At 47.3% G+C, this 22,768-nt stretch overlaps 1 protein-coding gene across 3 annotated transcripts in view; it reads right to left on the reverse strand.

Moving 5' to 3' along the window:
• The window catches only part of LOC134927810 (mediator of DNA damage checkpoint protein 1-like), an 840,332-nt gene that overhangs the window by 266,744 nt on the left and 550,820 nt on the right, over positions 1-22,768 (reverse strand). For all 3 annotated transcript variants that reach the window (XM_063922788.1, XM_063922787.1, XM_063922786.1), the window contains exons 18-21: positions 5,522-5,611; positions 5,270-5,386; positions 4,717-4,812; positions 4,241-4,318 (exon numbers count right to left, since the gene is read on the reverse strand). In XM_063922788.1, coding sequence (XP_063778858.1) covers positions 4,241-4,318; positions 4,717-4,812; positions 5,270-5,386; positions 5,522-5,611 — 381 coding nt within the window. The remainder of the gene's footprint in view (positions 1-4,240; positions 4,319-4,716; positions 4,813-5,269; positions 5,387-5,521; positions 5,612-22,768) is intronic.

The following is a 22,768-nucleotide window of genomic DNA, read 5'->3' on the forward strand; positions in this document are numbered from 1 at the left end:
AGGATCCGGCGTTCAACCGCCATGCCGTCAAACGCAGCCGCGGTAAGTCTTGAAACAGACAGGATCCCTGCTGGAGCAGGTCCCTTCGTAGAGGTAGAGGCCACGGGTCCTCCGTGAGCATCTCTTGAAGTTCCGGGTACCAAGTCCTTCTTGGCCAATCCGGAGCCACGAGTATAGTCCTTACTCCTCTCCTTCTTATGATTCTCAGTACCTTGGGTATGAGAGGCAGAGGAGGGAACACATACACTGACTGGTACACCCATGGTGTTACCAGAGCGTCCACAGCTATTGCCTGAGGGTCCCGTGACCTGGCGCAATACCTGTCTAGTTTTTTGTTGAGGCGGGACGCCATCATGTCCACCTTTGGTTTTTCCCAACGGTTCACAATCATGTGGAAGACTTCTGGGTGAAGTCCCCACTCTCCCGGGTGGAGGTCGTGCCTGCTGAGGAAGTCTGCTTCCCAGTTGTCCACTCCCGGAATGAACACTGCTGACAGTGCTATCACATGATTTTCCGCCCAGCGAAGAATCCTTGCAACTTCTGCCATTGCCCTCCTGCTTCTTGTGCCGCCCTGTCTGTTTACGTGGGCGACTGCCGTGATGTTGTCTGACTGAATCAGCACCGGCTGACCTTGAAGCAGAGGTCGTGCTAGGCTTAGAGCATTGTAGATGGCCCTTAGCTCTAGGATATTTATGTGAAGTGATGTCTCCAGGCTTGACCACAAGCCCTGGAAATTTCTTCCTTGTGTGACTGCTCCCCAGCCTCTCAGGCTGGCATCCGTGGTCACCAGGACCCAGTCCTGAATGCCGAATCTGCGGCCCTCTAGAAGATGAGCACTCTGCAACCACCACAGAAGAGACACCCTTGTCCTTGGGGACAGGGTTATCCGCTGATGCATCTGAAGATGCGATCCGGACCATTTGTCCAGCAGATCCCACTGGAACGTTCTTGCGTGGAATCTGCCGAATGGAATCGCTTCGTAGGAAGCTACCATCTTTCCCAGGACTCTTGTGCATTGATGCACTGAGACTTGCCCTGGTTTCAGGAGGTTTCTGACTAGGTCGGATAACTCCCTGGCTTTTTCCTCCGGAAGGAACACCTTTTTCTGGACTGTGTCCAGAATCATCCCTAGGAACAGAAGACGTGTCGTCGGAATCAGCTGCGATTTTGGGATATTTAGAATCCAGCCGTGCTGCCGTAGCACTACCTGAGATAGTGCTACTCCGACTACTAACTGTTCTCTGGATCTTGCCCTTATCAGGAGATCGTCCAAGTAAGGGATAATTAAAACGCCTTTTCTTCGAAGAAGAATCATCATTTCGGCCATTACCTTGGTAAAGACCCGGGGTGCCGTGGATAATCCAAACGGCAGCGTCTGAAACTGATAGTGACAGTTTTGTACCACAAACCTGAGGTACCCTTGATGAGAAGGGTAAATGGGGACATGGAGGTAGGCATCTTTGATGTCCAGAGACACCATAAAGTCCCCCTCTTCCAGGTTCGCGATCACTGCTCTGAGTGACTCCATCTTGAACTTGAACCTTTGTATGTAAGTGTTCAAGGATTTCAGATTTAAAATAGGTCTTACCGAGCCGTCCGGCTTCGGTACCACAAACAGCGTGGAATAATACCCCTTTCCTTGTTGTAGAAGGGGTACCTTGACTATCACCTGCTGAGAATACAGCTTGTGAATGGCTTCCAATACCGTCTCCCTGTCGGAGGGAGACGTTGGTAAAGCAGACTTCAGGAACCGGCGAGGGGGAGACGTCTCGAATTCCAACCTGTAACCCTGAGATACTACTTGAAGGATCCAGGGGTCCACTTGCGAGTGAGCCCACTGCGCGCTGAAATTCTTGAGACGGGCCCCCACCGTGCCTGAGTCCGCTTGTAAGGCCCCAGCGTCATGCTGAGGACTTGGCAGAAGCGGGGGAGGACTTTTGTTCCTGGGAATTGGCTGTCTGTTGCAGTCTTTTTCCCCTTCCTCTGCCCCGGGGCAAAAAAGAGGAACCTTTTGCCCGCTTGCCCTTATGGGGACGAAAGGACTGAGCCGGATAAGACGGCGTCTTTTTATGTTGAGAGGCGACCTGGGGTAAAAATGTGGATTTCCCAGCAGTTGCCGTGGCCACCAGGTCCGATAGACCGACCCCAAATAACTCCTCCCCTTTATAAGGCAATATTTCCATATGCCGTTTAGAGTCCGCATCACCTGACCACTGTCGCGTCCATAATCCTCTTCTGGCAGAAATGGACAGCGCACTCACTCTTGATGCCAGAGTGGAAATATCCCTCTGTGCATCTCGCATATATAGAAATGCACCTTTTAAATGCTCTATAGTCAACAATATACTGTCCCTATCCAGGGTATCAATATTTTCAGTCAGGGAATCCGACCAAGCCACCCCAGGCTGAGGCGATTGCTGGTCGCAGTATAACACCAGTATGTGTGTATATACTTTTTAGGATATTTTCCAGTTTTCTGTCACCTGGTTCCTTGAGGGCGGCCGTATCAGGAGACGGTAACGCCACTTGTTTTGATAAGCGTGTGAGCGCTTTATCCACTCTAGGGGGTGTTTCCCAACGCGCCCTAACCTCTGGCGGGAAAGGGTATAATGCCAATAACTTTTTAGAAATTATCAGTTTTTTATCGGGGGAAACCCACGCTTCATCACACACCTCATTTAATTCGTCTGATTCAGGAAAAACTACAGGTAGTTTTTTCACACCCCACATAATACCCTTTTTAGTGGTACTTGCAGTATCAGAAATGTTTAACACCTCTCTCATTGCCGTGATCATGTAACGTGTGGCCCTACTGGAAGTCACGTTTGTCTCCTCACCGTCGACACTGGAGTCAGTATCCGTGTCGACGTCAGTATCCACCACCTGAGGTAACGGCCTTTTTAGAGCCCCTGATGGTTTCTGAGACGCCTGGACAGGGACTAGCTGATTAGTCGGCTGTCTCATGTCATCAACTGTCTTTTGTAAGGAGCGGACACGGTCACGTAAATCCTTCCATAAAGCCATCCACTCAGGTGTCGACTCCCTAGGGGGTGACATCTCTATTATAGGCAATTGCTCCGCCTCCACATCATTTTCCTCCTCATACATGTCGACACAAACGTACCGACACACAGCACACGCACAGGGAATGCTCTGATAGAGGACAGGACCCCACTAGCCCTTTGGGGAGACAGAGGGAGAGTATGCCAGCACACACCAGAGCGCTATATATAGATATAGGGACAACCTTATATAAGTGTTTCTCACTTATAGCTGCTGTATTGTTAATAACCCGCCAATTAGTGCCCCCCTCTCTTTTTTACCCTGTTTCTGTAGTGCAGGACTGCAGGGGAGAGTCAGGGAGACGTCCTTCCAGCGGAGCTGTGAGGGAAAATGGCGCCTGTGTGCTGAGGAGATAGGCTCCGCCCCCTTCTCGGCGGCCTTTCTCCCGCTTTTTGTGAAAATCTGGCAGGGGTTAAAATTCATCCATATAGCCCAGGGGCTATATGTGATGTATTATTAGCCAGCCAAGGTGTTTCTATTGCTGCTCAGGGCGCCCCCCCCTAGCGCCCTGCACCCTCAGTGACCGGAGTGTGAAGTGTGCTGAGAAGCAATGGCGCACAGCTGCAGTGCTGTGCGCTACGTTGTGGAAGACAGGATGTCTTCTGCCGCCGATTTGCCGGACCTCTTCTTGCTTCTGGCTCTGTAAGGGGGCCGGCGGCGCGGCTCTGGGACCGAGCTCCAAGGTCCCTCTGGAGCTAATGGTGTCCAGTAGCCTAAGAAGCCCAAACCACTCTGCACGCAGGTGAGTTCGCTTCTTCTCCCCTTAGTCCCTCGATGCAGTGAGCCTGTTGCCAGCAGGTCTCACTGAAAATAAAAAACCTAAACTAAAACTTTCACTAAGAAGCTCAGGAGAGGCCCTAGTGTGCACCCTTCTCGTTCGGGCACAAAAATCTGAGGCTTGGAGGAGGATCATGGGGGGAGGAGCCAGTGCACACCAGGTAGTACTAAAGCTTTCTATTTGTGCCCAGTCTCCTGCGGAGCCGCTATTCCCCCCATGGTCCTTACGGAGTTCCCAGCATCCACTAGGACGTCAGAGAAAGCTAGTTAACAATTTAGTGCCTGTTCCTGAAGCCTAGCCGGGGTAACCCAGCATCCGCTCTCCAGTGTACCCCAGATCGGATGTATGAGGAAATATGTACCTCTACCCATGAAAAAGATGAACCAGTGTGTTGAATACCTTGTGTTGAATCAGGTCTTAAGAATGATTCTGGTACAGCTGAAATGATCTCCTTTTGGTTGCTTGATGTTGTAGATTCTATAAAACATATTAAAGCTTAATAAAAATACTATACGAAGCACAATAAGATGTTACAAAACACAGCAGAAAAATATATAGAAACAGGATACAGGGTTTGTATAGTAAGCTCTGCAAAATGGTAAAGAACCACAAACCATTTCCTTTTCTTAGCCTTGTCTTCTGGTTTTCCTTATTTCTATTTTTTCTATAATGATTCCTAACCACAGCTACCTTCTTATACTTTATCTTTATTCCTTTTGTTGCCCTGCCCTTTTTCAGTTATTTCTCCTCGTATTTATATTTTTCATATTAAATCTACTTAAATCCACTTCCAAGAATCATCATCCTCCTTCCACAATATCCTTTACCTCCAGATGATTAATCACAATATGCACTTTACTCTTATATTCTGTTACCTTGTAGCCTCTCTGGACTTGATGCATTAGTAGGTGTTTTGTCATTCACTTTAAAAGCTGGAAACTTCTGGCTTTGGTCGTCCTTTGTTACAGAGTCTGTAAATATTTTCCAAAACACTTAATAATAATGTAGTCTAAAGGTGTGTACACATGGTTTGATAAATCTGTAAGATTTTGACTATATAGTCAAAATCTTATGAAAAGTTAGTGCATATCTCAAAGTGTTAAGCAGCTTGCGATACAGATTCGATCCCGATGCGCGCTCCTGTGGGGTCGGTATCGTAAGGATAGATAGACTGTGCAGGCAAGTCAATCTTGACTATCTAATAAAAAGTATAGTCAAAATTGGCACTTAGTCAAAATCGTACATAGACAAAATCTCAAGCACAGATAGTCAAAATCTGTACTATCTGTGCTATCTGGGCTTTGGGAGAGTTCAATGGAAATCTCAGACAAAATCGAACATAGCAAGGATCTCACCGTGTGTATACACCTTAAAAACAAAACAAAATAAAAAACAGAACTTCATAAACAAAGATTTCCTTCAAAGTACCTTGGGGTATACGTGATGGTGAACCACTAGGCACCAGCTGTTTTTTTTCAGTGAGGGGTCCCATTTTATTCAACTGTTCTGCTGGAAATAACGGTTTTGTGCTTCTAATCTTAGGAACTGTGGAATAAACCACAAATTTAAACGAGAAATGATTCAGTATTACAGGGCTTGCTTCAAAACAAATTCTTTAAAAACTAAAAAAAGGAAATCGGTCTTATTTAAAAAAAAAATTCTGTATCTGAAACAAGATACCTGGATGCATCTTGTCTGTAGAGTGTGTTGGGAAGGAAGTTGATTGAGTGGTTGAGTCTGGAACCTGTATCTGGCCGTTAGTTGTGGTTTCTGCAACAGAGTAATTCAGTTAACAAAATGTTAAACCTAATAAACTGAGAGCCTCAAAAATTTCCAATATGTCTTTCGTCTTCGAAGACCGATAAGAAAAATTATCTGAATAAGATTCTGGGTAGCAGGTGTCAAAAGATTTTGACTTTTAATATTAGGCTTATTGAATTAGCCACTAAAAACGAATTTATGAAGTTCAACTCATTCATTTAGTCTCACTATACTGCAGGAAAATTTGGGAGCAGGAGAAAATAGGAATTTTCTTTTTCTCGTAGTCCATAGTGGATACTGGGGAACTGTACTTTAGTACCATGGGTATAGATCGGGTCCACTGGAGCCTGGCACTTTAAAACCTTTAGTGTGTGTATGTGTGTGCTGGCTCCTCCCCTCTATGCCCTCCTACCAGACTCAGTCCAGGAAACTGTGCCCGAGCAGACGGACATACCAAGAGAGAAGAAAACAGGTACAACCGCGGGGAGGCACTAAGCCAACACACAACCATAACTGAAAAGGAGGGTGCTAACCAGAACAGAGGAGAGCAACACCAACCTAACCAGGATAAAAAAGCTATCCCAACAACATAAGGGGACCGCAACAGCAGGCCAACCAAACACTTACTCAGGTAAGCAGGAATCGAAGCACTGAGGCAGGCGCCCAATACGGACGAGAAAAGAACATTACCGGTAGGTATTAAACTCCATTTTCTTTAACATCCTAGTGGATACTGGGGTGACATTAGTACCATGGGGAAGTCCCAATGCTCCCAGAAAGGGTGGGAGAGTGCCGAGACCCCTGTAAAACCGCATGACCAAACTGAAGGTCATCTCTGGCCAAGGTGTCGAACCTATAGAACTAGGTATTAAATACCTATTTTCTTACACGTCCTAGTGGATACTGGGGAACTGTACTTTAGTACCATGGGAAAGTCCCAAAGCTCCCAGACCGGGTGGGAGAGTGCTGAGACCTCTGTAACACCACCTGACCAAACTGAAGGTCATCCTTGGACAAGGTGTCGTACTGACAGAACTTAACAATAGTGTTCGAACCAAACCAAGTAGCAGCTTGGCACAACTGTAAGGCCGAGACCCCCCAGGCTGCCGCTCATGAAGAGCCCACAGATCTCGTCGAGTGGGCCTGAATAGACGTTGGCAAAGGCAGAGCCGCCGTAGTATAGGCTTGTTGAATGGTCAACCTGAGCCAACGAGCAATTGATTGCTTAGAAGCCGGACGACCAATCTTGGTGGCATCATAAAGGACAAACGGCTAATCAGATTTCCGATGACGAGCAGTCCGTTTGACATAAACCTTCAGAGCCCTCACCACATCCAAGGACTCTGGACCATGGAAGCATCAGACAACACCGAAACCACAATGAAAACGTGAAAAGCTGACACCACTTTTGGCAAAAACGGAGGTCGAGTACTGAGTTCCACCCTGTCTTCATGAAAAATCAAGTAAGGGCTCTTACAGGATAAGGCCCCCAATTCAGAGACACCTCTGGCAGACGCCAATGCTAGTAACATCACAGTCTTCCAGGAAAGAAATTTAAATTCCACCCTATGTAAGGGTTCAAACCAGTCCGATTGAAGAAAGGACAAAACCACATTGAGATCCCACAGAGCCGTGGGAGGTACGAAGGGCGGTTGCATATGAAGAACTCCTTTTGGAAAGTCTGTACTTCCGGCAACATTGCAATTTGTTTCTGGAAGAAAATAGATAGCGCCAAAATCTGCACTTTGATGGGGCCTAAATGAAGGCCCATATCCACTCCCGCTTGCAAGAAAAGTAGAAAGCGACCAATTCTAAATTCCACGGGAGAAACCTTTCCACTTTCACAACACGAAACATACTGTTTACAGATACGATGATAATGTTTTGATGTAACCATCTTCCTGGCCTGGACCATAGTGGAAATAACCCTGGAAGGAATACCTATTCTGGCTAGAATCTCCCTCTCAACTTCCAAGCCATCAAACATAGCTGCGGTAAGTCTGGATAGACGATCAATCCTTGCAGAAGAAGATCCTTTTGAAGCGGCAGAGGCCAGGGATTCTTCAGAGCCAATGGTTAGGAGGTCCGAGTACCACGCCCGTCGAGGCCAATCCAGTGCAATTAGAATTGCTTGAACGTTTTCAATTCTTACTCTTTTTTGAACCCTTGGGATTAGCGGTAGAGGAGGGAACAGGTACACAAACTGGTACGTCCATGGTGTCATCAGCGCGTCCACTGCTACAGCCTGAGGATCCCTCGTTCTGGAAAACAGTAACGGCATAGTTTCTTGTTGAGACGAGAAGCCATAAGATCTATCTACGAACAGCCCCACCGGTGAATTAACTGTTGAAACACCTGGGGATGTAGGCTTCATTCTCCCGCATGGAGGTAGTGTCTGCTTCCCAGTTGTCCACTCCTGGAATGAATATGGCTGAGATGGCCTTTGTGTTGGTCTCCACCCAGAAGAGTATTTTTGACACTTCTCGCATCGCAGCTCTGCTTCGTGTTCCCCCTTGTCGATTTATGTACGCCATCGCCAATGCGTTGTCCGATTGAACCTGGATCGCCTGATCCCTCAGGAGAAGTGAAGCTTGGAGAAGGGTATTGTAAATTGCCCTGAGTTCCAGGATGTCTATCAGTAGAGAAGATTCCTGATTTGACCATGTCCTCTGGAACTGGGCCCCCTGGGTCACAGCCCCCCAACCTCGGAGGCTGGCATCCGATGTCAGTAGAATCCACAAGTGGATACTGAAATTTCTGCCTTCTACCAGGTGAGGAACTTGTAGCCACCATAATAGAGAAATCCGGGCTTTCGGAGATAAGGTCACTTCCTGACGCATGTGAAGGTGAGACCCTGACCATTTGTCCAGCAGATCCAGCTGAAATGGCCGGGCATGAAACCTGCAATACTGGATTGCCTCAGAAGCAGCTACCATCCTGCCCAGCAAGCGTATGCAAAGATGTATGGATACCTTGCGAGGACAGAGCAATGAGCGGATCATCGCTTGGATAGCCAAGGCCTTGTCCATTGGAAGAAACCCCTTTTGAGACACTGTATCCAGTATCATCCCAAGGAACTGAAGTCGTTGGGTCAGTTCCAGGTGAGATTTTTGAAAATTTAGTATCCACCCATGATCCGTAAGTAGGCGAGTTGTCAGATCGATGCTGTGCAGTAGGCGCTCCCTGGACATAGACTTTATCAGGAGATCGTCTAACTAGGGGACTATGTTGACTCCCATCATGCGCAGTTGCAGCATCATCTCCGCCATGACCTTGGTGAAGACCCCCGGAGCTGTGGATAGGCCAAAGGGTAAGGCCTGAAACTGGAAATGGCCGTCCAATATGGCAAACCTGAGGTAAGCCTGATGAGGGGGCCACATGGGAATGTGTAGGTAAGCATCCTTGACATCTAGAGATACCAGGAATTCCTCCTACTCCAAGACTGGACACCACTGTCCGCAAGGATTCCATCTTGAAATTGAACACCCGAAGATACGGGTTTAGAGACTTCAGGTTCAAGATGGGTCGCACCGAACAGTCTGGTTTTTGAATGACAAAAAGACTGGAGTAAAAATCCCTGTTGTGTAACGGAGGAGGCACTGGAATCACCACTCCCATCTGCAAAAGTTTTTGAATAGCCTCTTGCAAGGTAACTTTTGCTGCGATAAAACTGGTAAGCCCAACTTGAAATATCTGTGAGGAGGAAGTGCTTGAAATTCCAGCCGGTATCCCTGGAAAATGAGGTCCCTCAACCAAGGATCCCGGCAGGACGTCGACCACTTGTGGGCGAAATGTTGAAGGCAAGCACCTACTGTACCTGAAAGTCGCCCTGCTGTTGGGGCCAACCGTCACGCTGAAGGCTTAGTAGCAGAGGACGTGGTGGTCTGGTCCAGGGATGCAGCAGTTTAAGGTTTACAGGACTTACCATGAGATCCTCTGGGAGTAGTGGAGACCCCCCTCGGCCCCTGACTCTGAACCTTGCCACACGAAAGGACTGCAAGGAGGGTCCTGTGTAAGGATGTCGAGCAGGTGGTGTAGCCGTCGGCAGATAGGTAGACTTACCCGCCATTGCCGGAAAGATACATTTATTTAACTAGTCTCCAAACAAGGCATCACCTGTAAAGGGAAGATTTTCTACACCCTTTTTGGAATTAGCGTCCGCTAACCATTGACGTAACCACAGAGCTCTGCGTGCCGAAACTGCCATAGCAGTGGTGCGGTCATTTATCTTACACAATTCCTTTATAGCTTCGCTCATAAAATTTGAAGAAATGACCTCACCCTGGGGCAGGGTATCAAATCCATTAATATTATCATCAGACCACTTGACTACTGCCCTAGAAATCCAACCACAAACAATTGTGGGGCGCTGTGCCATGCCCGCTGCCATATATATTGCCTTGAGAGTGGTCTCAATTTTACGGTTAGCAGGGTCTTTTAGGGATATAGCACCTGGCACCGGCAGTACCAATTTCTTAGACAGTCTGGACACATACGTATCAATTGATGGGGTTTTTTCCCATACCTTCCTGTTATCAGCTGGGAGGGGAAATGTAGATATAAACCTCAGAGGAGTTTTTAATTTCTTGTCAGGGTTCACCTGAGTTTAATTCCTTAGACACAGGAAACGTGGCTGAGGTCTTGGGTCTAACATTAAAGTACAACTCCTCATCTGGTTCTGCTTCCGGATCGGGTATGTACAGAACCTCTCTTAAAGCATAAATGAGGGCCTCCACCCCGGGGGACAGAGAGCTGTCCTCATCCATATCATCATCATCATCTACATCAGGCTGGTCAGAATCAGATTGGAGCACCTGCGGCAGTAAGCGTTTATGTAAAACCAACAGAGGGGGCTGAGAAGCCTTTCTGGTATCTGCTGCTTTAGCCATACAATCAATAGACTGTTTTAACACCTGTCTCTCCTTCTTAGCTGCAGCTAGCTCTGAATTCACATTGTGAATCATGCTCTTAAAAAGTATCTAGCCAGCCAGGTGCCTGTGAACTGTGTCCCTGTGGAGATATGGTGCACTGTTAACACATGAGGGACCCCGCAGAAGAAGGGGTAGAGTTACAAGCAGTACACATAACCATGTCAACAGACATATTGCACACAATGATAATGTAGCGCAAACCCACTGGAAACACCTCGACACAGACCCTAGAGAGCCCCTGGAGTGACACAGAGAAATGGAGATCAGCACACAAAACACAGCAGCGCAGTGTGTAAAAGTATGTGTATCACCTTACTTATGTGCAGCGGTGCGACCGCTGATGTGCTCCCCCCTGCTGTGACCCCCTGGTACCAGTAAAGAGTCTAACAACGTGGGTCCGTGGAGGAGCAGCGTGCATGCAGCCTATGATCTACAGCAGCAGGAAATGGCGCCTTCCTGCCTCTGGTCCCGCTCTCCGGGAAGCCCCGACCCTTGTAATGGAGCGAGGTCCCACTAAGTTGTTTATACTGGCTGAAGTAATATACACAGTATACACAATGACTACTGACAGTGAGCACCCCGTGGGGCATAAAGCCCAGCTGAACCAGTGTAGTCCGCGGCGGGCAGCGCAGCTCATGGCCCGTGACCGCTGCGTGACAAGCCGCCAAACCACACCAGGGACCCCCTAACTGGGATCCCGGTGTTGATACTCACCGCACCTGCGACTCTTCGGCATTTGTTAGAGGGTGGCGGCTAGCTGCTGGCGTGGGCACACAGTATGGTGTGTGAAACAGCACTTCAGGAGCTCAGTGTCCTGTCAGCTGGGATTACAAACCATTAACCCTCAGGAGGTTGGTTCAGTCCCCCCTCTAAAGGCCCATACACACTTGACGATAAAATGAGCGACGTCGTTCTTTCAGCCCTCATCAACGACGTCGCTCATTATACCGTCAAGTGTGTATGCATCCGACGACCACCGATGCGCGGCCCCGTGGGACGTTAACGACCCTCGCTTATCTGTGGAGCATGTATGCTCAATTTCCACTATGGTCGTTACCGACCAGAGACGTCGTTGAATGTGTATGGTGTGAACGACCAACGACCAAGCCACTGTTCCCAGCTCATTATTTTAATAAACTGTTCAGCTTGGATGCTTCAACAATGAATGGTCTTTGGTCGTTGGTCTTTGGTCGTTGGTCTTTGGTCGTTGGTCTTTGGTCTTTGGTGTAGTGTGTATGCTCATGTCGTTTGCTCAGCTGTTCAAGGGAAGTTCAAGGGAAGTCGTTAACGACGGTCGTTAACGATGTGTGCATCGTCAAGTGTGTATGGGCCTTTAGTCCCACGAAGCAGGTAGATTGGTTGCCAACCAGTACTACCTGAAAATAAATAACTGCAATAAAAAATAAAAGTAAACTTTCTGGAGCTCCAAAGAAATGCAGCCGGCTCCTTGGCCACATTTTTCTAAACGGAGTCTGGTAGGAGGGACATAGAGGGGAGGAGCCAGCACACACACACACACTAAAGGTTTTAAAGTGCCAGGCTCCAGTGGACCCGATCTATGTGCCAGGCTCCAGTGGACCCGATCTATACCCACGGTACTAAAGTACAGTTCCTCAGTATCCACTAGGACGTAAGAGAAAATGTATCTACATAAACAAATAATGTTAAAGACTTACTAGGGTATTCAATTATCGCAAATTCGGGTGAAAATTGCCGCGGAAATGTTCAGTTTTTAGACCTATTTAATTCCAAACGGGTTTCACGTGAAAATTCTTGCAGTGAAAAGTGCAGGTGAAAATGGGGAAATCAGCCTGTACCCCAAAAAATGCTAAACTAACATAGGAAAACAGAAGAGAAGTGTGTTAGAGATCACATTAGAGCGTTTTTGGGGACTTAAATTGTGTGAAATGGCTGTTATATGCATTTTTTTAAAAAATGCAAAAAAAATGATAGAAAGCAAGTTTTTTTGAGCAAAATAAATGCTCTCATTAAATTTGGGGTACATGAAAATGGGTATAAGTATATATTTGGGTCATTTTAGGGTACTTTAAAAAAAAAAGTGGAAACAGACCGATTACTCCCATCTGCAAGCATAAAAACACCTGTCCCACTCATAAAGCACCCCAATATACCTGTCCCATACCTTGAACCCCAATTTCCATCACTTTGTACTTTTTCACCCCAAAAATGACATGTCATTATTGGCCAATTAAAAATAATTAAAAACCTCAACGTACCTAATTAGTCATTAAGGGGGGTGTCCCAGGAGTTCTGTACCATATCCAAACATTTTTACCTTAAAATAGTGACTTTTCCCAACTTTTCACCTGCTTCAGAGTAGGTGAAGTGAAATTAGTGAAAAAATGATCACCGATAAATTTTCCAGGAAAATTGAATAGGCTGTAATTGCGTTTCGCGGGAAAAGTCAGTTTTTTCGCGCGAATACCGTACTTTTCACGCAAAAAGTCCGTTATCGCTGCTAATTGAATATACCCCTTAATGAGATCTATGATTGTAAAACTGTACCACTCTCCTGGAAGAAAGGCAGTGAACTTCTCATTAGGCAGATTGTCTAAAGGCTCGGTAGCCTTCAGACAATCTATACCTCGCCTGACCTTTGATAAAAAGAATCCAAGTCAGGTCAATACATTGCCATCTGCCTTCTTGTGCCTACTGCATGGTAGTCTATACCTTTCCCTTTTGTCACTGGGGACCCTGCACTCATAAAACAAACATGCAAATTAGATATAATTCAGTATAACAGGTATAGTTTGTGAACAAACACTTTCCAGGGAAAAAGGAGATATTCTTACCTGTTAAATCCTTTTCTTTTAATCCATAGTGGTCACAGGGATAAGACTGGGGTATAGCCTGGAGAGCTAGAGTACAGGCCCAAAAAAGTTAGTTCTCTTTACCAGCAACCGAGACTCCCTCTCCTCTATACCCCGCAATGCGCCACAGGCAGCCAGTTATGTAAGCAAGCTCAAGAAGGAGAAAGAAGAAAAGCACATACACAGGACCAAACACACAGTGGATGTGAACAGGGGAAGTGGTAGCAGTGCAAAAAAACAACCCCGCACATCAGGGTGGGTACACAGGAATAACATCGGGATTATAGGTGGTAGGATCGGCCCCTGGGCGCCACACTGTTAAGCCTTCTCAAATATCCCAGGATGCCTCTGTCCCTCTCCCTGTAACCCCGCCTCCATGCTCAGGCAGGTCAGTTTTGGTAACAAACCCAAAGCAGGAAGAGGATGAAGACAGAGAAGAAATATCTGGTACAGTACACAGAAGAACACATTTTCACAGACAGGAGAAGGGAACTAGTGACCAATACCGCAAACCCATATAGGTCAGGTGCATCAGGGTGGGCGCTCTGTGGACCCTATGAACCTCAAAGAAACAGAGTTAACAAAGGTAAAAATAACATAAAACACTCCTTTTCTTCTTCGGGTTCCATAGAGCTCCACAGGGATAACATCGGGGATGTCCTAAAGTAGTATTTCAAGGGTGGTAACACTCCTGAGTGGATAGTAGAATAGGTCATCCTAATGAAGCATCCTGGGAGGCGAATGTATCAGAGACAGAGCCTAAGAAAGGAGTGGATAGAAGACCATGTAGCCACCTCACACAATTGGTGAGCGGACGTGCCACGAACGCTGCTTGCGGATCCCGGTATCGGGATCCGTATACCGGAACCTTGTGGCGTGAGGCCATAAGGTTGAAATCTAGGAGACCCCACTTGTGCACTAGAAGATGAAAGACTTCTGGATGAAGGGACCATTCTCCCGTGTGAACATCTTGGCAACTGAGGAAGTCTGCTTCACAGTTGAGGGTCCAAGGAATTAAGACAGCTGAGATGGCTGGAAGGGGACATTATGCCCACCTGAGAATGCGGGCCACTTCCTGCATCGCCATCTGGCTGCGAGTGCCGCCTTGGTGATTAAGATAAGCCACATTCCCATGGCACTGTCAGACTGAACCTGAACAGATCTGCCTTGAAGGATGCTTTGAGCCAGAATTAAGGCTTAGAGATAGCTTGTAGTTCCATTAATTACATTAATTGGGAGGCGGGAATCCAACTGCGTCCAACGCCCCTAAAACAAGTACTGTTCTGTCACTGCCCTACAAACGTGAAGACTGGCGTCCGTGGTTAGGAACACCCAGTCCGGAGTCTAAGAGGACCGTCCTTTGTCCAAGTGGGCCATGTGGAGCAACCATTTGAGAGACAAACGAACCTCCGGAGTGAGAGTCATCAGTTGAGATCTGATCAGATGAGGTTGTCCGTTACACTTGACCAGGATCAAATGTTAAAGAGGATGAGAATGAAAATAAGTGTACTCAACCATGTCGAAGGTCGAGACCATTAGTCCGAGAACTTGCATGGCTGAGTGAATCGACATTTGGCATGGCTGGAGCAGCGTGCAAACCCTGTCCTGCAGCATGGAGATTTTGTCTGCTGGCAGAAAGAGGTGCTGGCTCACAGAGTCCAAGGGGGCTCCCAATTGTAACATCAACTGAGATGGTGTGAGGGAGGGACTTTTTCCAATTGATGAGTCACCCATGCGTCTGAAGGAAGGTCATCGTGATTTGAATAGGTCGTTGTAAGAAGTAACTAGGAGCAGTAAGTCATCCAGATAGGGGAGTATCCTGACTTACAGATAATGCAGCCATGCTGCCATGGCTTTGGTAAAAATTCTGGGTGCCATAGAAAGCTCAAACGGTAGCACCCTGAATTGATAATGTTTGTTGCATATAGCAAAAAGCAGGTATTGCTGATGCGAGGGAGCAATAGGCATATTCAGATACGCATCCTGTATATCCAGGAATACCATAAAGACCCCCGGCTCCATGGCAAGGACTATGGATCAAATGGTCTCCATGCGGAATTTGGGAACCCTCACAAATCCGTTGAGTGATTTGAGGTTGAAGATGGGTCGGTGTGACCAGTTAGGCTTGGGCACTAGAAACAGGGAGAAATAATAGCACTTTCCGCGTTGAGACTGTGAAACTGGTATAATCACACCTGATTGCAGGAGTTATTGCACCACCTGTTGCAGAACTAGAGCCTTCTGGAGGTCTGAGGGAAGACTTGTGCAAAAGAACTGGGGGGGGGGGGGGGGGGGCGCACCTCTTGAATGAGACAGCGTACCCATGAGAGACCACTTCTTGCACCCAGGTGTCCGAAGTGGTCAGAATCCAGACATGAGCAAAGTGAAAAAGTCATCTTCCATTGCTGGGGTTCCCTGGCAAAAAGCCCACCCATTCAGGCTGCGTGCTTGTCAGGTTTTGCTGAAGATTGACGTGCAGCTCAGGGTTGCTTGGCCTTGGGCTTAAGTTTTGTGGTGGATGTTTGTCTGGGTAAAGTCTGTCCTTTCGTTTTGCCTTGAGGACGAAAGGTATGAAAAACTCCTAACAAGTGGAGTCGGCGTGGACGGGAGAAAAGCAGCCAAAGCAGTGACAATATTGTCCAATTCTGCCCCTGTAACAGTTCACCCGTAAAAGGAACAATTCCAAAGTGTTATTGGAATCGAGGTCAGCTTTCCAGGAACGGAACAGGAGAATGCAATGTGCCAGTAAAGAGGTGGTAGACGCCTTAGCTGCCAATACTCCGGCATCAGACAGGACCTCACATACTGTGTGTTAGCAGCTGTTGCCACATAAGGATCAAGTACGACATGCAGTCCTCAGATATCAGAGGGCAATTCTTCCTCTAGGGCCTCTAACCATAATTCAATGGCTTTAGCAAGCCCAGGAAGCAGCCACCATCGGCCTACAGATGTGTCCACATACATCTTTGCTATATCCCGCCATGTATGGCACAGTTTTGCATGCCTTAGACTCTGAGATTTAGCCATGCCTTGTGATTTTTCTTAATTTGCTTCTTTAATATGTTACTTTATACATATTCTATTATGGCAAACAACATTTTTTAAATTCATCCACTCGCTACTCGTGATAAACAGCTAAGCTGTGTTTTGCATGTTGTGCCAAATTTGTAAAAAAGCAAATGTGTTTGTGGACACATCTGTATTTACAGTACTGGAGAAAGAAAAAATAGACTTAAGGCAATTTTCAAATAGTCTATCAGTGGGCTCTTTAAGCGGGGAAAGAGTAGTTACAGGTAGAATCGATATCTTAACTAGACACACAATATGTGCAATATGTGAATTCATCGCAGGGGGAGCCTTCCACTTAGCATAATCCTCTGCAGGGATAGGGTAACGGAAAGCCATACATTTAGACACAGCAAACTTCTTACCTGGAGTTTTCAAGGGTTCCTGTCTAATCTCCATGAGGTGATCTGAATGGGTAAATAACCTTAATAATTGGCGCTTAAAAACATCAGTTTTCTGAGTAACCTTTTCAGGTTCATCCTCTATGAGTTGAAGGATATGTATAATAGCTTCAATTAAAGTCGCCACCTCCACTGTGTCGGGAGATTCCTCAGCAATAATGCAAGAATCAGTGACAAGCTGTGTAGCCTCTTCTTCCTCAGCAGACGACTCATTTGAGTCTGATTTAGCAGCTGCCTGAGATGAAGGAGTCTTAGTAGTGGATCAAGAGGACGGTTTAGTCCCAGGTAACATTTTTTTATAACGTCAGGGATGTTTGGGCTAGGTTCTGAACTGTATTATTCAGTGTCTCCACCCAAGGTGGGTGAGCCCTAGTGACAATATTAGATGATGCTAACATAGGGGGTCCAATAGGTGGAGTAAGCAATCCACTAAGATATTTATTATTTATTACCAGTTATACATACAGCGCACACATATTCTGCAGCGCTTTACAGAGAATTTGGCCATTCACATCAGTCCCTGCCCCAGTGGAGCTTACAATCTATATTCCCTACCACATGTACACAGACACATTCACGCTAGGGTTAATTTTCTTTGGATCCAATTAACTTACCAGTATATTTTTGGATTGTGGGAGGAAACTGGAGTACCCGGAGGAAACCCACGCAAGGACGGGGAGAATAAAACTCCACACAGTTAGAGCCATGGTGGGAATCGTACCCATGACCACAGTGCTGTGAGGCAGCAATGCTAACCTTTACACCATCCGTACTGCCCAAGGTACCCAGTAACTGAGAAAAAGAAGCCCATGGGGGTTCTTGAGTAGGTTTTAAAGATGTGGACTAGCCAGGAGGTGCATAACAGTTCTCACAGAGCCCATCATGTACTACATTCTGCACAGTTAAGCCTGCAGAGTACAAGCTACATGACTGTAATACTGGGGTGTCAGGCTCTTTGCGACTTTTTGCCCTGTAAGACATAGATGCAATGATGGGGCGTCACCCGCACACACAATAGTATACAAACAAGGGTGTGGTAGCCTATTACAGTGTGTGACAATGTTCAGCAGTAACGCTGAAACTGTAAAAAAAAAAAGGACCCCTGACAGCACCTGGTCACAGGGCGCAGAAATAGATTTGATATAATTAGAGCTGAGATGAGAAAATCAGACAACAGAAACTAGCAAAAGTCACATACAATGCAGGAATATTCAATGTAACTGCAATGAGCACTGTATCAATGACTCAGCTTTGTTTGGCAGCAGGTAGAATATTAGTGATGTAAAATCTGCTCCTTGGAGATGTTTTTACAGGGAGACTGGACCCAGTGTTCCCGCAGACCTGGCTTGCTTCTGAGATGGCTGCCCGAGTTTCTGAGGGTGTGCAGAAGCAGCCAAACAGCAGGAAGTCCGTGGTGGACCGATGCCGAAAGCTGGTGGAGGGGCTACAGGCTGGCGCTTCCTCCCTCCCCTGTGCTGGCATTTCAACCACTGGTACTGAGGGGCCCTAGACCGATAATGCCCGATTTCAGATCAATTCGAGCATTCGGTCCGATATATTGGGTTATTTCGGTGTGCTTTATCCCCGATCCGATGCGCGTTCCCGTGAGCATCGGATCCCGCAGTAATGGATAGGATAGTAAAAGATACATCGTATACAAAAAAACTGCATACGATATATCTAATACTATCCTGCCAACAAGAAGGCTGCCGGGAGATTGGAGGAAATCTTATACGACATGACGGACCGTCATATCGTATAAGTGTATGGGGCCCTGAACAGTTAAACCTATGCCACTATATGCCCTGGTGGTCTTGTGGAGTCCCTGGTCGGCGCCAGTGTCCACAACCAGCGCCCGTCTCCCAGGATACGCAGCGGACCGCAATATAGGACCCTCTTATTTGTGCATCGATGGCCGGCCATGCAGCCCAGCGGTGCTAGTCGCAAATGTGTGGACCACACCGCAAATACCCATTTTGGCAGAGGCCATGGGAGGAGTTTTGCCGCCAGCGGAGAGTGTTGGAGCCTGTATGCTGGAATCTAAAAGACATCCAGTGCTGACAGGCTCAGTGTAAAAATAGAAAGAAAAAAAATGAAAAAAAAAGGATTTTGGTTACCTACCGGTAAATCCTTTTCTCGTAGTTCGTAGGGGATGCTGGGGTCCACATTAGTACCATGGGGTACAGACGGGTCCACCAGGAGCCATTGGCACTTTAAGACTTTGAGAGTGTGGGCTGGCTCCTCCCTCTATGCCCCTCCTACCAGACCCAGCCTAGAAACTGTGCCCGAGGAGACGGACATCTCTGAGAGAAGGATTTAACACAGATAGTGACGAGATTCGTACCAGCTCACACATACAAGGCACATCAAGCTAACTAGCTTGAAAAACTCAGCAACTGCTGAAACATTACTTACCAAGTAAGAATGCAGTACCTAACTAAACAAAGTTGTAATGATAACGGTTGCAGAAAAACGAAGCGCTGGGCGGGCGCCCAGCATACTCTACGGACTACAAGAAAACGATTTACCGGTAGGTACCAAAATCCTATTTTCTCTTACGTCCTAGAGGATGCTGGGGTCCACATTAGTACCATGGGGATGTACCAAAGCCCACAGAATGGGAGGGAGAGCGCGGAGGCTCCTGCCGAACTGATTGACTGAACTTCAGATCATCAGAGGCCAAAGTATCGAACTTGTAGAACATAGCAAATGTGTTCGACCCAGACCAAGTTGCCGCTCTGCAAAGTTGTAACGCCGAGACACGCCGGGCAGCCGCCCAGGAAGACCACACCTTACGAGTAGAGTGGGCCTGAACAGATTTTGGACACGGCAATCCTGCCGTAGAATACGCATGCTGGATAGTGAATCTAAACCAGCGAGATATAGCCTGCTTTGAAGCAGGACACCCAATTTTCTTGGGATCATACAGGACGAACAGAATGTCCGATTTCCTGTGACGAGCAGTCCTCTTCACATAGATTTTTAAAGACCGCACAACATCCAAGGACTTTATGAAACTGAGAAGTCCGTAGCCACTGGCACCACAACAGGTTGGTTGATATGAAATGCAGACACAACCTTCGGAAGAAACTGCTGACGTGTTCTGAGCTCAGCTCTATCTTCGCGGAAGATGAAGTAAGGGCTTTTATAGGAAAAAGCCCCCAATTCTGACACACGTCTAGGCCAACAACGTGACAGCCTTCCATGTTAAGGTCCCAAGGCGCAGTAGGCGGTACTAAGGGAGGCTGGATGTGCAGTACTCCCTTCAAAAAGGACTGAACCTCAGGGAGGGCAGCCAATTGTTTCTGGAAGAAAATGGACAGAGCCAAAATCTGGACCTTCACAGATCCCAACCGTAGGCCCATATCCACACCTGCTTGCAGGAAGAGGAGAAAACGTCCCAGCTGAAATTCCACCACAGGAAATTTCTTAGATTCACACCAAGAGACATATTTCTTCCAAATACGATGGTAATGTTTATACGTTACCCCTTTCCTAGCCTGTATCAGGATAGGAATGACCTTCTTCGGAATGACTTTCTGAGCAAGTATCAGGCGCTCAACTTGCATGCCGTCAAACTTAACCACGGTAAGTCTTGATAGGCGAACGGCCCCTGCAGAAGAGGGAGAGGCCTCGGCTCTTCCTGCAAGAGATTCAAAAGGTCCGCATACCAATCCCGCCTTGGCCAGTCTGGAGCAATGAGGATCGCTTGAACTCTTGTTCTCCTTACGAGCTTTAGAACGCTTGGAATGAGTGGAAGTGGTGGAAACACGTACACCGACTGGAACACCCACGGAGACACCAGGGCGTCCACTGCTACTGCTTGTGGGTCCCTCGACCTGGAACAATAGCGTTGAAGCTTCTTGTTGAGACGAGAGGCCATCATGTTTATTTTGGGTAACACCCAAAGGTCTGTTATTTCCTTGAACACCTCCGGATGGAGACCCCACTCCCCTGGATGGAGATCGTATCTACTGAGGAAGTCTGCTTCCCAGTTGTCCACTCCCGGAATGAAGATTGTTGAGATCACCAACACATGTCTTTCTGCCCAGAGGATGATTCTTGTTACCTCTGCATTGTAGCTCTGCTCTTCGTTACATTGTCTGACTGTACTTGAATGGCCCGATTTTTTAGAAGATGTGCCACGTAAAGAAGAGCTATGTAGACGTCTCTTAGTTCTAGGAGGTTGATCGGCAGGCCGGCCTCCAGACTTGATCACCTTCCTTGGAAGGTTTCCCCCTGAATGACTGCGCCCCAGCCCCGGAGGGTCGCATCCATGGTTAGAAGGACCCAGTCCTAATCCAGAACCTGCGGCCCTCCAGAAGGTGAGGCAAGTGGAGCCACCAGAGGAGTGAAATCCTGGCCTTTGGCGACAGACGAATTCTCTGGTGTATGTGGAGATGAGATCCTGACCACTTGTCCAGGAGATCCAGTTGGAAGGCCCGAGCATGGAACCTCCCGTACTGGAGAGCCTCGTAAGAGGCCACCATCTTTCCCAAAAGGCGAATGCATTGATGAACCGACACCCGGGCTGGCTTCAGGACATACCAGACCATTGTTTGTATCACCAACGCCTTTTCCTGCAGGAGAAATACCCTCTGCACTTCTGTGTTGAGGATCATACCAAGAAAGGACAACCTCTGGGTTGGTTCCAAATGTGATTTTGGAAGGTTCAGAATTCAACCATGGAGTCTGAGTAGTTGGGTTGTGAGAACAATGGACTGCAACAGCCTCCTCGGACGATGCCTTTATTAGCAGATCATCTAGATATGGAATTATGTTCACCCCGTGTTTGTGGAGGAGAACCATCATTTCTGCCATCACCTTGGTGAACACCCTTGGTGCTGTTGAGAGGCCGAATGGCAGGGCCTGGAACTGGAAATGGCAGTCCAGTAACGCGAAACGGAGATAAGCCTGATGCGACAGCCAAATCAGAATGTGGAGGTACGCATCCTTGATATGCAGGGATACCAGGAATTCTCCCTCTTCCAAACCTGATATCACCGCCCGGAGAGACTCCACTTTGAACTTGAACTCCTTTAGAAAGGGGTTCAGTGATTTTAGGTTCAGAATGGGCCTGACCGAACCATCCGGCTTCGGTACCACGAAAAGGTTCGTATAATAACCTGTGGTTTGCAGATGAGGAGGAACTGGCACAATGACCTGTGCCTCCATCAATTTCTGGACAGCCTCTTGTAGGACAGTTCTGTCTGCCAGAACTGGCAAGCCTGATTTGAAAAATCGGTGAGAAGGGAGATTTTGAAAGTCCAGCCTGTAACCCTGGGACACAATATCTATCACCAAGGGATCCAGGCCGGACGATACCAAGACGTAACTGAACTGTCTGAGTCTCGCTTCCACTGGCCCCACCTCCTGGACACACAGTCCACCGTCATGCGTAGGACCTTGGCGTACCTGAAACAGGCTTTTGTTCCTGGGAGCCTGTGGCAACAGGTTTCCTGGATTTAACTCGACCTCCCCTAAAGAAGGTATTGGACGGTTTGGCCCTTCTAGGCTTGTTAGGCCGAAAGGACAGTGATGCTGATGAAGAAAAGGATTTCTTTGGAGCAGGTGCAGCTGAGGGAAGAAACGGAGACTTACCCGCTGTAGCCGTGGATATCCACACATCCAAAGCTTCCCCAAAGAGAGCCTGACCTGTGTAGAGTAGCCACAGTCCCCAACGAGCTGAAACAGACATGGAAGAGATTCCCTCAGCTATGGAACCCAGGTCTTTCATGAATTCTACCATAAAACCTGCTGAATCGTGAATGTTACGCAAAAACAATTCAACATCACCCTTATCCATCGTATCCAAATCCTCAAGTAAGGTGCTTGACCACTTTACTATAGCTTTTGCAATCCATGCACTAGCAATAGTGGAACGTAATATGGCTCCCGAAGCGGTGTATATAGATTTAAGTGTATTATCAATTTTGC

The sequence above is a fragment of the Pseudophryne corroboree genome, chromosome 5 (assembly GCF_028390025.1).
Source record: "Pseudophryne corroboree isolate aPseCor3 chromosome 5, aPseCor3.hap2, whole genome shotgun sequence".
NCBI classification, from domain to species: Eukaryota; Metazoa; Chordata; class Amphibia; order Anura; family Myobatrachidae; genus Pseudophryne; species Pseudophryne corroboree.